This window comes from Cajanus cajan, chromosome 3, assembly GCF_000230855.2.
Source record: "Cajanus cajan strain Asha chromosome 3, NIPB_CcT2T_4, whole genome shotgun sequence".
NCBI classification, from domain to species: Eukaryota; Viridiplantae; Streptophyta; class Magnoliopsida; order Fabales; family Fabaceae; genus Cajanus; species Cajanus cajan.
This window is the reverse complement of record NC_138519.1, coordinates 11,958,190-11,972,694: the sequence shown is the minus strand read 5'-3', so window position 1 is coordinate 11,972,694 and position 14,505 is coordinate 11,958,190. Positions and strand designations below refer to the sequence as shown.

Here is a 14,505-nt window from a genome sequence, read left to right as displayed (position 1 = left end):
CACTTGTTCGCAGCTGGCCACGCCTCAATTAAATGTTGCTGAGATTGCTTCAGTCGTGGCCTCGATAGAGATCCCTCCTCAGGTCGAGGAGGACAAGGTTCTCCAATCTGAACCTTTGGCAAATGTGGAGACCCTCCAACAGTCTGCTCAAGGTGAAGCTTCTTTCGAGCTGCAACATCCCTTGAGTCCAAACAAGGGTATATTTCGTTTATCTTTCAAACTTTTATTATTTCGTGAGTCTTAACGAAATATCTGTCTTACACGTTGTTTTTGTCTATAATAGGTTCGACTGAATCTCTCAGGCCTTTCACTACTTCTCCTTCGACCCAAGGTGGCGTCGAATCTTCTATACAAGGACTTTCTTTGATCCCTTCTACTGACTTGGACTTGATGAGCTTCTTCAATGAAGAGGACGAGGATATCAATAATATTTTCGATGTCCTCGACAACTAGACAAGTGGTCCATCTAGGTCAGAAAAGAGAAAGAGAAAATTGAACAAGTGTCTGAGACAATCCCATCCTTCCAGCCTGTGCTCGAGTCTTTCAGATTGAAGGCCTACGTAGATGACTTGGATCAAGCCCTACTCGACCCAGCCTTCCAAATCTAAGTAGAACAGATGGTCGAAGACCTGCTTGCCTTCTCTGACCTTCCTCCTGCAATCCATACCGAGCTAAAAGAGTTTACCCAGTCTTTTACTCTTGTCTCAGATCTTCGATCGAAGTGGTCTACCACTTTCCAGGAAGTGGCTCAGATCGAAGTTGAGAGCGAGGGAGATCATGCTAAACTCGAGAAGCTCCGTGAAGATCTTATCTCCATTCGAAAAGCTACTGAGGAGATGATTCCTGTTTTAAAGAAGTTACAACAAGAGGAAGCAGATTACACAGCGTCCATTGAAGCTTTGCAGCAGGAGTTGAATACTCTTCGCTCGAAATAGGCCACCTTGAAGACTCAAAGTCAAGACGTTGTGCAATGTCAGAAGAGTTTAAAAGAAGAAGGCAAAGTTATCTCTTCGAGACTAGCCAAAACTTTGGAGCACAAGAAGCATCTGGAGGGTCAGTGTGTTGCTCAAAGGCAAAGCTTGGATGACGCTTATAAGGCTTTCAAAGACTTCAAGTCCAAGTTTTGTAATAATTAGATTTTCGACACTGATTTTTCTTTTAGATTTGTCTTTGGCTTGTATCGAACAAATATTTTAATATTCTCTGCTATGAAAGGATTTTAAATATTTTCTATTTATTACCTTGATCACATTCGAATCCCTTTCTTTAATTACGTAAATGTTTTTGGAATATACTTGTTCAATTATAAAGGGGCCTTCCCAGTTATAAGACCACTTCCCCAAATGTCGAGATTTTTGATCTATGGGAAGGATCACTTTTAACACCACGTCTCCAACTCAAAAATGACGTGTTTTGATTCTCTTATTATACGTTTTCTCAACCCTTTGTTTTTGTTGAACAAGATTCTGCAATGCTATTAACCTTTCTTCGTCTAAAGATATTAATTCATCATACATTAAATTCCAATAATCCTTAGTAGGCAAATCATTCTGTTTTTGTATGTGAATTGATTGTAAATTAATATCTAAAGGAAGAACGGCGTCATGCCCATACACCAGTTTATAAGGGGTAGTCTTCGTGGCATCTCTAGGGGAATTCCTATACGCCCATAAAATTTGAACAAGTGTTTCATGCCAATTTCGAGGCTTGCTCGAAATATGCTTCTTAATCAAACTGATAATAAGTTTGTTAGCAGCTTCTACTTGTCCATTTTCTTGTGCGTAATATGGTGTTGAAGTTATTAACTTAATTCCCTGCGATTCAGCATATTGAGCAACTTTTCGACCTGTAAACACTGTGCCTTGATCAGTAGTAATTGTTTGGGGAATTCCAAACCTTGTAATGATATGATCCTCGACAAAATCAATTATGTCCTTTTGCTCGACCTCTTTCAAAGGAATAGCTTCAACCCATTTTGTGAAATAATCAATAGCCACTACAAGAAAAATGTTGATTTCCGACGGAAATAGGTAAATTTCCGACGGATTTTTTTGTTTTCCGACAGATTTCCGACGGATTTTTTTGTTTTCTGACGGAATTTTTCGTCAAAAATTATAATTTTTTTTTTAATTTTAATAAATTTATTAATGTAACAACCCTCATATTTGACCTCTTAAGGATTTTATTTCACGATATTTAACTGTTTAGCGTATTTTATCCTTACTTGTGCAATTTTTGGGATACTTCCCAGAAGGTCACCCATCCCAGTACTACTCCAGGTCAAGCACGCTTAACTGTGAAGTTCTGATGAGTAAGCTACCGAAATGTATCTGTATGTTGTCAGTATAATTTGTATAAATTAATTCATTTAAGTCATCCTCAAATATACAATCTCATATTTGTACTATAATAATAATATATAATAATTTTATATTACGAATAATAATAATAATAATAATAATATATTTAATTATTCTTTTTTTATATGTACTTACTTTTATAATTAACATTTACTTATTTCTATTTAAAATTATAATTTAAATTATTTAATTTTATAATTTATAATGATAATATAATTTATAAAATTATAAATATTTATTTATTACATACTTATAAATTAAATTTTAATATTTTAAATAAATTATTAATTAATTTAATATATTTATTTACCTTAAATCAAACATATAAAATTCAAAAAATGTATTTATCCTTGTTTTTTTTTAATTATCAACTAATAATAAAATACTAACTTAAAATCTTATCTAATTATATATAATATTCTCATATCAAATTTAGGACCAGATATTAGTTATACAAAAATATTAAGATCATATAGTAAATTGTCAATAAGATTTTAGTTAAATAATTTAAAATAATTAATGTTTCAATTATATTGTTAATTAGCAAATAATTTATTCCAAAACTAATTAATTTTTTTATATTAATTATTAGTAAAATTTAATAACTTTTAATTTAGCAATTAATTGGATCGATGAAATTCAACACACACCATGAGTTATTGAGCGGAATAACTTTACCAAGAGTTATTTTGTAAGTTATCTTAAATCAAACATATAAAATTCAAAAATGTATTTATAACCCCCCTCATATATATATATATATATATATATATATATATATATATATATATATATATATATATATACCAGATGTCCCGAAGTGGATCTAGGAGGGTAAAGGGGAAAGAGGAAAGATGCAACAATGAACCAGATTTACACGGTGGTAGTTCGCACAATACTAGGTATCAAGGGAACACCTGACGAATCAGGCTTACAAATCCCAGGTTTTCACAAAATGATGCAAGAAAATAAATTAAAAGCAAAGAAAGCAGATGAAGAAAGAAAGATTTTATAACTGAAAAGCTTACAAAGAAATATCTTAGAGCTTCTCTCTCTAATCTCTCTCTAAGATGTTGTAAATGAAAGGGTACCTCACAACATGGTCGAGGCCTCCTTTTAAAGACTAAAAATTCACTGTTTCTACAGAACAAGTAAACTTGACTGGTACTGTTTACTACAGTGTCGGTATCCTGACTAGAACTGTTTATCTGCTACAGTGCCGGTATCTTGACTGGAACTGTTGATCTCTTCAGATTGGGTAGATATCGATATACATTGCTGGGCTGGAATGATACCGATAAATTGCTATGATGATATGCGGTGCAGGGTATTCACAAAACATAATGTGAATATGCCCACCATTAAATAAAAATATCATGATTAATAGTTAAACAAATTGATAATTGTTAAATTTCTGCTAGGTTGATACCAAAGCAGTCATCTTCATTTTGATAAAACTCATCTAGAGACGCTGTAGATTCTGGTGAGCTAGGTAAAGAGGATTTTGAAGTTTCGCCTTCATTTTTTAGAAGAGTTAAAATGTCTTCAAGATTTTTGGCAAAACTTTCTTTTGTTTTTGCATCCGCTAATGACGCTGTAATTATTGCCTTTTGATTGAGAAACAATGATGTTTCTGGGTCAGCCATTTTTAAATACTTTGTATTAGAGACAAACCATTTTTTCACTTCTAGTGGGTTTGCCTTACTTGCATCAAATAAATTCCACCATTTGACATAAGAATTTCTTTGCAATGGATGAGGTTGCAATGGATGTTGTGCTTTTCCAAATTTCTACTGCCATGAATGTATCCATGATAGTGAGAATCTTGAAAAGAATTGAAGATCTGCTGGGATCCATGTATTTTGGTTATCATACATGGATTTGAAGATCTTAAACCCTTCATCTACTGGTGCTGGAAGGATTTCTTCAATTGGACCAAAGAAGTCCCACCAACTGGGGAACTTATATTGGACATTTCGTTTGAAATAAATCAGCCACTAATGGCGGTTGGTCTTATTTTGATACCAGAATGTTTTATTCCAGGCATCAATATAATCCCAGTAATTATACCCAATGGGGTCAAAAAGCATTAAAAATTTCCCAGTAGTACTCGGGTTTTGGCCAAACTGGCTTGGTGTTAAAACTTTAAAATTTGGAAGGTTGTATGAGTTACGTTAGAAGGATCTTTGGGATCCTTATAATGCTTGATTGCTACAGAATCTGTATCAACCAGGATGAACTCATAAAACTTTCTTGTTTTGTTGAGGGCTAGAGGTTTAAAATGAAAGCCCTCAGGAAAATTTTTTTGTGAAATTTTGTTTGGGTTTTTATCCCAAAATTCAGGCTCCATTTGAGTGATAACCCAAAATTTATTCTTGGGAATATAATGAGATTGAGCTTTTTGAGATTTGGTTTGGGTTGCAATTTGATTTTGGGAGGTGGACTAGATCTGTTTTTCTGGAATTTTTCCAATAACGAGATCCAAAGCCTTTGATTCTTTTTCATCTTCTTCTTCTAACATGATGTCAGCCCAAGTCTTATTTGGGATTGAGGTAAGACTTTGGTTTTGAAGACTCATGAGGGTTGAGATTGAAATTGGTATAGCATAGTCTAGCTTAGTTTGTTTTTGTGGTTGATTGGTGTGATGAGTAGATGACTCGGCAACTTGGGTTGGTTGAGTCAGTGACTTTAAAAGTTTGAGAACTGGTTGATTGGTATGCTGAGTAGATGACTCGGCAACTTGGTTTGGTTGAGTTAGTGACTGTAAAAGATTGAGAACCGGAGATGATGGTTCCATAGGTTGTTCCCTCCTGGGAGAGGCTGTCTGCTTTCCTCTACCTCGACCTCTGGCTGAGGCCAAAATTGCCTTTTTAGGCATTTGTTGTACTCTGTAAATATTCACGAGTTAAATAGTCAGGTAGAGAGTTAGAAGTGCCTTTGAGATACTCAATGTCAAAATCAAAAACACTTAAAATTGCTTGCCATTTGGCAAAGATTTGTTTTGATGCAAGATTTTTAACATCTTTTTGCAAAATTTCTTTGGCTGATTTGCAATCAACCCTAATTAAAAACTTTTGATTTAAAAGATCAGATTGAAATTTTGAAACACACAAAACAATTGCTAAAACTTCCTTTTTAACGGTTGAATAATTCTGCTGTGCAGGATTCCAATGTTTGGAGGTATAGGCAACTATATGCTCTACTTCTCCAAATTTTTGCTTAAGAATTCCTCCATAACCAAGGTCAGAAGCATCTGTTTCTACTACCTTAAAGGCTTGAGGAATAGGTAGGGAAAGACAAGGAAGGTTTTTACCAAATGTTTGACATGTTTGACTAAAGTAGTATGATCTTTACTCCAAGGAGGGGGATTTTTCTTTAATCTATCATGTAGAGGTTTGATAATATTGTTTAAATTGGGAATGAAATCTCCCACATAATTCAAACATCCTAGAAATCTTTGGAGTTGAGTTTTATCAGTAATTTTGTTAGGGAATTTATCAGCAAATTCTATGGATCTACTGATAGGAGTAATTTTTCCCTGATGGATAATGTGACCCAAAAACCGGATCTTTGTTTGGAAAAGGCTAATTTTTTAGCTTGAGACTGCCAAGCCATTTTGCCTAATAGTTCCAACAAAGATGTTTACATGTTTGAAATGTTGATCAATAGATTGGGAAAAAATTAAGACATCATCAATATAGACAATGGCAAAGCTTGTATAAGGATTAAAAATGTCATTCATAATCTTTTGAAATTCTGAAGGAGCATTTTTTAATCCGAATGGGATAACATTTCATTCATATTGACCAAAGGGAACTGTGAAGGCATTTTTGTACCTCTCTTTTTCTTGTATCTGAATATGCCAATATCCAGATTTCATATCAAATTTTGAAAAGATTTTGGCAGAATGAAGACGGTTGAGAAGATCTTTTTTGTTTGGAATAGGATATCTAATCCATTGAAGCGCTTGGTTGAGAGGTTTGTAGTTTATGACCAATCTAGGAGTTCCTCGTTCAATTTCAGCTTGTTTATTGACATAAAAAGCTGCACAAGACCAAGGGCTTTTACTAGGTCTGATGAGGTTTTTGTTCAAGAGGTCCTTGATCTCCTGTTGACAATATTGGAGTAATTGCTCATTCATTTCAATGGGTCTGGCTATGGTTGGGATTTGACTTTCTTTGAAATCTTTTTCATAAGGAAGACTAACGACATGTTGCTTTCTATCCCAAAAAGCATGAGGAAGGTCATAACAAATAGAGTTTTGGATTGTGAGCAAAAGATCTTTGATCTTGTCTTGGATATGAGTTTGCTCAAGTTGTCGCTCAATAGTCTTAAAGGAAATTTCTTCCTTCAGATAATTGATCTGGTTGGATTTTTGTTCTATCAAATTGATAGTTTTACTAATGGGTTTCTTAATAAATCTAATGATAATAGATTTATCACCTTTGTGAGAGGTTATACCTTCATCAGTAATCTCTAAGGGAAATAAAGCCCTAATGAAAGGAGTTCCCAGAATAACCTCATTTCTAAGGTCTTTGACCAATAAAAAGGAGGTTTCAATTTGTTGGCCTTGGTTTTCTATGGCGGCTTTTGAAAGCTTGTATCTAATCTGTAATTTAGATCCATTAGCAGTGCTAAGCTTTTCAGAGGTTTTCTCAAAATATTTGGTTGGAATGAGCCCTTCTAAGATACAATTGGAGTCTGCTCCAGTAACAAAAAGAGCTATTGTTTCTAGAATAAAATCTTCAACAATAATCTTGATATTAATGAAGAATTTCTGAATGGTTAATCGGTTTATAAGACCTAAGAAATCACTCCAATCAACTTCATTATGCTCTAATCCTTGACCAGAAGGAGTGTTTTCTTGGTCAGAATCATCTTGTAATTGGGAAAGAATATTTTGATGAAGGACCTGCTGATCCTTAATACTCCTAATTTCCCTTTTAAGATTGTTAATCTCAGCTTGGAGGTCTTGGATAGTAACAGGTTTGGTAGAAGTTTTTTCTAACTTCTTGAGGATAGGATTTAAGTCATACTTATTGGTTATGACAGAATTTCTGGGTTTTGTTTCTAAAGTCTGCTTGAGTTTTTCCAGAAAATTTCTTTTTTCTTCCGGGTCAGGAATAGAATTGATTGCTTCAAACAAAAGATCTTGTTCTTTTGTTAAAACATTTATAGTTGGGCTTTCACTACTATCAGATGATGAGACATCATCATTTTGCTGAATGTTATGAATATCTTCATCAGAATAGTATTCTGTAGACTCTTCTTCTGAAGTTTGGACAAGAAGACTGCTAATTTGTTCTTCTAATTCTGGTTCTAAATTAAGATTTCTAATTTTCCTTCTGAGTCTACAGTATTTACTGATATGACCAGGTTTTTTGCAATTGTAACAAATTATGGCTTTCTTCTTTCCTAGTGAGGGTTTAGTTTCTCTTTTAGGTTCCCTAAATGTCTGATTTCTCCTTTTAGGATACCTAAAACGTCGTTTTTGTTTGTAGTGGGTGTTGCTAGGTTGATCCTGCCTAACACTCTTTCTGGGTTTTTGTTTAGAACACCCTGGTAAACCAAATTGTTCACAGAAAGTGCCTAATTCTCTCCTATTTTGGGTTTTTTCTTTTGCCAATTGCCTCTGAAGCTTATCATTTTGACAAATTTCCAAGGCTATTTTTTGTATGAAGGAGATTAAATAACTCAGATGGTCATAGGGAATAATGTTATCAGGTGTTAAAGACCTAATTTTATCCCTAACCTTGTCTCCTAAGGATCTTGGAAGACCGGCTAAAAATTTTTCTTTCCAGAATGGTTGTTGATTATCTTCTCTGGTAAAAACCCTAGTGAGGAATGTATCTTTATACCATTTAAAATCACCTAAGGTTTTACACTCGAGGTTGGACAATAGTTCAACAGATCTATCTTTCCATAAAGATGGATCTCCTATGAAATGTTGGGCTATAGTAAAAATCAAGGTATTGACAGCATCTGGAATGGTCTCACCATTATTGAAGAATGGCTCACCACTGTCATCAATCTTAACAGCTGAAAAAATTCCTAACTTTTGTGCCTCAGTGAGATAATGATCCCACCAACCTTTAAGTTGCCCTGTAAATCCTGAAACTATAATGTTTGCTATAGCTTCCAAGAACTCTCATGGGCTTTTTGATAAGCAGTACACACCATGGTCATATGTTGTAACATATGCATGATGTTGTACTCAGATTTACCATCAATATTCCATTCATAAACATTTTTGGCATTAAAACTACTATTATTGAGGTCCTTATCTTCTATGGCCAAATCTAAGGCTGTAGAGGGATAGGGTTTGGTTAGACCTTTCCATTGGTTCCTGGAGGTGGTCATAATAGGATTAATCTGAATGGATTGAGGATTACTGGAATCAAAATCGTGATCTGATCCTTGGTTTAAAACACCTATAGTTCTTGCTGGCATCCTTATTTTAGGTTTAGAAGAGGCTTATTCAGTACCTTGGGGGAACTCAGGGATAGTAGTTGCTTTAAGTAAATTATTAATTTTACTTAATAATTCACTAGCATCAGAATCCATATTGGATTTTGCCTTAGCTTTGTGCAAATTTTTTTTAGCTCTTTGGCTAAGCTTGAATGGTTGAAACAGGGGTTTTTCTAAGTGCTTGGAACTTGAGGCTTGGTTAGCTAATGATTGGCTTGATTCAGATTTAGGGGTAGCTAATTTGTCACCTAAAACCTGGAGATACTTGTTTGTGTAATTTACTTGTTCCATAAGACTTTTAATGTCTTTAGAAGTCAAATTTTCATCCACATCCTTGGTTTTGAAGGGTGCAGCAAGCACAAGGTTGTTCTTGTCATCCCTAATTTGGGGAAGTTGGTATTGAGTTTTAGGAGGAAGTTCAGACTGGACCTTCTCTCCATCCTTGAGATGCCAAATGACATTTGTGGAATTGTTTCCTATAAGGTCATCTTTAAAAGGATAATCTATATTTTTCTTGATGGTATAAGCATGAAACCAATCAAGAAAAGGGATATTGAATTTAACATGATTCAAGAAATTATAATAAATCTCCTGAATTTCTAATCTTTTTGGACCTTGGTAATTTCTCAAAAACCAAGATCTTTGAGGTTGACTTTCCTCCGAGGCAAAGTCTTTTCGGAGGGCCTCCTTGTCAATTTGGAATTCAGATTGTATCATAATGATCGTTAAGGGAAGAATAGGTTGGGGATTGGATGGACTTTTGGTCATCCTCATCATTTGTTTGGTAAACGGCTCTTGGAATGGTTGAATTGGTTTCTATTCCTTGAAGATTTGTTTTAGGAATAATTATCCTAGGAATATTGGTTGTACTAGATTGTGATGCCACCGAGAAGGATCTTCTGGCAGAAGTGTATTTAGATCTAGTAGCTTCGGTTCTTGAGGAGAAAGAGTTTCTCCTATCAAAAATAATTTCTACCTTACCAGCTTCAGACTGCCTAATTTCTTGGAATTCAGGGGCTTGTCTGGGCAGGGTAGGTGTTGCTCTTTCTAATTGCCAAGCTGTAGGAAGTTCTACTTCATCCCACTTTATGAGTTTGGGAACAGCAACATTGGCTTTTGTCATGTTTGTGACAAACAAGGTGGTTTCCCTATCATTTGTTTTAAGGAGAACCCTTGAGTTACAAGTGTTCATGACCTTGTATTGGATCCTATATAGGAGGGCTGCAGGGATAGAACCTTCTTTCATGTTTAACCCATGCAGTCTGATATTTAAAAACAATGAATCTAAAACATTTCTGTCTAAAAGACTCATAGTTTTATTTGGAAAACAATTGAAATAAACAAGACCATGTCCTAAACTTGTTTCGACTGTTCCTATAAGGGAATCATGGAAGTCATTGTGTCTAATGTCTCTAAGACACATAAGGATTGATGCATTAAGACCTTCCCTGATTAAGGGCTTAACAGCAACCTGGACACATCCTATATGAAGGTACTTGTACTTCCTAGAATGTTCTGCTACAGATTGTTTAGTAAGGAGATGAAACTCTTCACCAGCTTGGGGGTCCAATGGTATATTGTTTTCAGCAGTCTTGATAATGTAATCAGAACTACGAACATGTTTTTCATCAGGAATATATAACTCATCCTGGGGTATTTTGGGAATTTCCCAATTGTCAATGGTTTGGTTGATATCTTCAAAGCAGACTTCTTCGAAGATGTTGTTTTTAGGAGGAATTTCCTCCATGGATTGGTTTCGCTCAGTGAGCAGATTTTTGGAAGACGAAGAAGAGGAAGAAGAGGCTTTGACAGTGAGACGCCTAGAAAGGGAGCGAAGGAAATTACTCATGTTGTATAATTATCCAGTATCATTACCCTCATTTGGTTCCATAAGATACTATAAATTAATATTAAATTAATTTCTGTCCAATGAATCTGGTTTTATAAAACTCTTTTTTTTTTTTAAAGTGTACAAAAAGGAATCCTTCTGAATTAGATTTAGATTTTGAAGACAACATTGTCAAATATATATATATATATACTAAATGTGACTTTTACTAAGTATTACACCGTTTAATAACTTTATATTAAATGTGAATTTGGTAAATCCAACTGTTAGATTGAAAGTTCATATCTCTTATAGATTATATATACAAAACTTTATATTAATCCAAAGTGATTTGATACTTCATTTTTATAAAACAAAATTGATGTAATATATTCATTTCAAAATACACTAAAATATGAACACTTTGATTACCTTCCAGTTGTTGTTCAATTTTAACAAAATTTGATATACACGTATAAAGTGATATGAACTTTCAGTTTAACGGTTGGATTTACAAAATTCACATTTAATATAAAGTTATTGAGCAACATAATACTTAGTAAAAGTTACACCGATATAATTATAACCCCCTATATTATATATATATATATATATATATATATATATATATATATATACATATATATATAGGGACAGATGCACGTTTGGAATAGTGGGGCACTTGCCCCCACTACTATTTGACATATAAATAATTTTTTATCTAAACAATAATATATTTTAAAAATAATAATTATATTCTAATAAATAAATATATAGATTTAGAAAAAATGTTTATTTATTTGATATCTGTCAAATTTTTTAAAGAAATTAATTCTCATGTGATAACAAAAATTTCTTAATAATGAATTAATTTTTTTAAAAAGTTTAATTATAATATATATATATATGTATATATATATATATATATATATGTGTGTGTGTGTGTGTATCTTAATATTTACATATATAACGTAATATATTAAAATAAATAATTTTTTGATAAAATAAAATTTGTAGCATGCATGTTTATCTTTTGTGTTTTTTATTTATTGTATACGTTGATTGAAAAAATCAAAATAGTAAAATTGTATACATTGATTAAAAAAATCAAAATAAGAAAAATCAGAAGATTTATGTTCCATTTAGAATTGTTATTATAAGATATTTTAAAATAAATTATCATCTAAAAATATATATTAGATATTAAAAACATATTTATATCATAAATAAATTAAAATTTATTTTTATAAAATTTAACATTTTTATTTTTATTTTTAATAGTGTTAAATTATTATAAAATAAGTCTTTATGATTGTAGTTCTACCCAAACATTTAAAAAATGTCTATGATAGATAAATAAGTCATACTTAAGATATATATTTTTAAAGAAAGTTAGGTTCAAACCAACTAAATTATAATAAAATATAGTGAGCTAATTTATTTTCATCTTTAATACTAATCGTAGATATAAAAAACTTGTAATAAATAATTATAATATATATTTATACCTTTAAAAGTTATATATAAAATTTTTAAACTACAAATATATATAAGAAATTAAAAATAATAAATTAAAAATAAGAAATTAAAATAAGAATTAAAAATAAGAATTAAAAATAATAAAAATAAGAAATTTCAGACGGATTTATATTTCCGTCGGAAATTTCTGACAGAAATATAAATACGTCAGAAATTTTCGACGAAATATTCTGTCGAAAATATTCTGTAAGAAATTTTTGACGGATTTATTTTTCCGTCAGAAATTTCTAACAGAATTTTTCGTCAAAAACTTTCTGTCAGAAATTTCTGACGAATTTATATTTCAATCGGAAATTTTCGACAGAAAATTTTTGATGGAATATTCTGTCGAAAGTTTCTAACAGATTTATATTTTCGTCAGAAATTTCTGACGGATCCATATCCGTCAGAGATTTTCCGTCAGAAATTTACATTTTTCTTGTAGTGAGCAACCAATATATATTTATGATTTTTTGAGGAGGGTGGATGAATTTGCCCTATAATGTCAATGGCCCAACCTCGAAATGGCCAAGACTTAATAATTGAATGTAATTCACTTGCAGGTACCTTTTGTATTGGTCCATGTTTTTGACATTCCTCACAACTCTTTGCGAATTCGATACAATCCTTAATCATAGTTGGCCAATAAAAACCTTTTCTCGACAAAACCCATTTCATCTTTTCACCTGCTTGATGTGCTCCACAGATGCCTTCATGTATTTCTGCCATAGCTATATAACTTTCGTGACTCCCAAGACATTTGAACAAAACTCCATCGAAACCTCTTTTGTATAATTCATTATTTAGCAAGACATAATTGAGGGCTTGGAGTTTAATTTTTCTTTCGACTTTCAAATTGGGATTTTGTAAGTATTCGACAAATTTGCTTCTACAATCTTGTTGACTCGAGGAACTAACACTTAGAGTCTCTAGATAGCCTATCACTTCATTTTCTATATGAATCAAAGACTTAAGACATTCCTTGCTCACTTTATACCCTGATGCCATCTAGGCCAATTCATTTGTGATAGTATTCGCATGTCGAGAAACATGTTGTAATTCAACCTCATTGAATGCGTTTAACAACTATACAGCTCGAGATTTGAATTCGACTAATTTTTCATTCAAACACTTATATTCCTGAGTTAGTTGTTTAATAACGAGTTGTGAATCTCCTCGAATTACCACATTCTTAGCGCCTAACTCTTTAAGGATTTCGAGTCCTGTAATGAGTGCTTGATATTCAGTTTCTTTATTCGAGAATCCTCTATTTGTTTGGAATGATAATTTAGTAGGAATCCCTTCAGGCGAGATAATCAATAACCCTATCCCAGTACCCAATTCATGTTTCGAACCATCGAAAAATAATTCCCAAGTCTTAGTGGTTAAGTAAGTAACTTCTTTAGTTCCTTTCGAGTGGTCCGCAAGGAAATCTGCAATTACTTGTCCTTTAGTTGCTTTTAATGGTTCGAAAGTTAATGAATATTCAGTTAACGCAAGTGCCCATTTGCCAACTCGAGAATGTAAAACAGGTTTACACAACATATACTTAATCACATTACTTCGACAAAATATTACAACATCACAAGGCCTAATATAATATTTCAACTTTGTACAAGCAACATAAAGACTTAAACATAATTTCTCTAAAGGAGTATATCTAGTTTCTGCTCCTACTAACATTCGACTTAAATAATAAATGACTCTCTTGATGTCATTATCATCATCTTGCGCCAGCATGCCCGCAATAGTAGAATCGCTAGCTGAAATGTACAACTTCAGTTGCTTCCCTTTAGAGAGTGGTGCAAGCACTGGAGGATGAGCCAAATACTTTTTGATTTCCTCGAACGCCTTCTGGTGTTCTTCATTCCATTGAAATTCTTGTTCATTTTTCATACGTAAAAGAGGAGAAAACACTTTAGTTTTACCAGATAAATTCGATATAAATCTTCTCAGAAAATTTACTTTACCTAAGAGAGATTGAAGTTCTTTTTTGTTCGATGGAGGTTTAGTCTCCATGATAGCTTTAGTCTTGTTCCTATCCACTTCGATCCCTTTCTGGTGTATGACAAATCCCAGGAACTCTCCTGTTGTAACACCAAAAGCACATTTTAGTGGATTCATTTTTAAACCATGTTTTCTCATTCTCTCGAAAGATAATTTTAAATGGTATAAGTGATCCTCTTTTTGTTTCGACCCAACAATTATGTCGTCAATATAAACTTGTACAAACTTACCAATTAAATCATGGAATATTAAATTCATTGCCCTTTGATAAGTGGCACCTATGTTCTTTAATCCAAATGGCATCATCACCCATTCATAGACGCC

General features: G+C 32.8%; 1 protein-coding gene across 1 annotated transcript; it reads right to left on the bottom strand.

Moving 5' to 3' along the window:
• Positions 1-1,397: 1,397 nt before the first annotated feature.
• On the bottom strand, positions 1,398-4,006 carry LOC145956056 (uncharacterized). Its single transcript, XM_083071615.1, has 2 exons — positions 3,790-4,006; positions 1,398-1,963 (listed from the first exon to the last, which is right to left on the bottom strand). Exons 1-2 carry the CDS (start codon positions 4,004-4,006, stop codon positions 1,398-1,400), a joined length of 783 nt encoding a protein of 260 aa, XP_082927741.1.
• Between the last annotated feature and the right edge of the window lie 10,499 nt (positions 4,007-14,505).

Excerpts from the sequence above, each read along its gene's own strand:
- LOC145956056 (XM_083071615.1), bottom strand. The coding sequence starts at position 4,006 with ATGGCTGACCCAGAAACATCATTGTTTCTCAATCAAAAGGCAATAATT. Across the intron at positions 1,964-3,789 it reads AAATGAAGATGACTGCTTTG|CTATTCCTTTGAAAGAGGTC; the intron begins GTATCAACCTAG and ends AATGGGTTGAAG.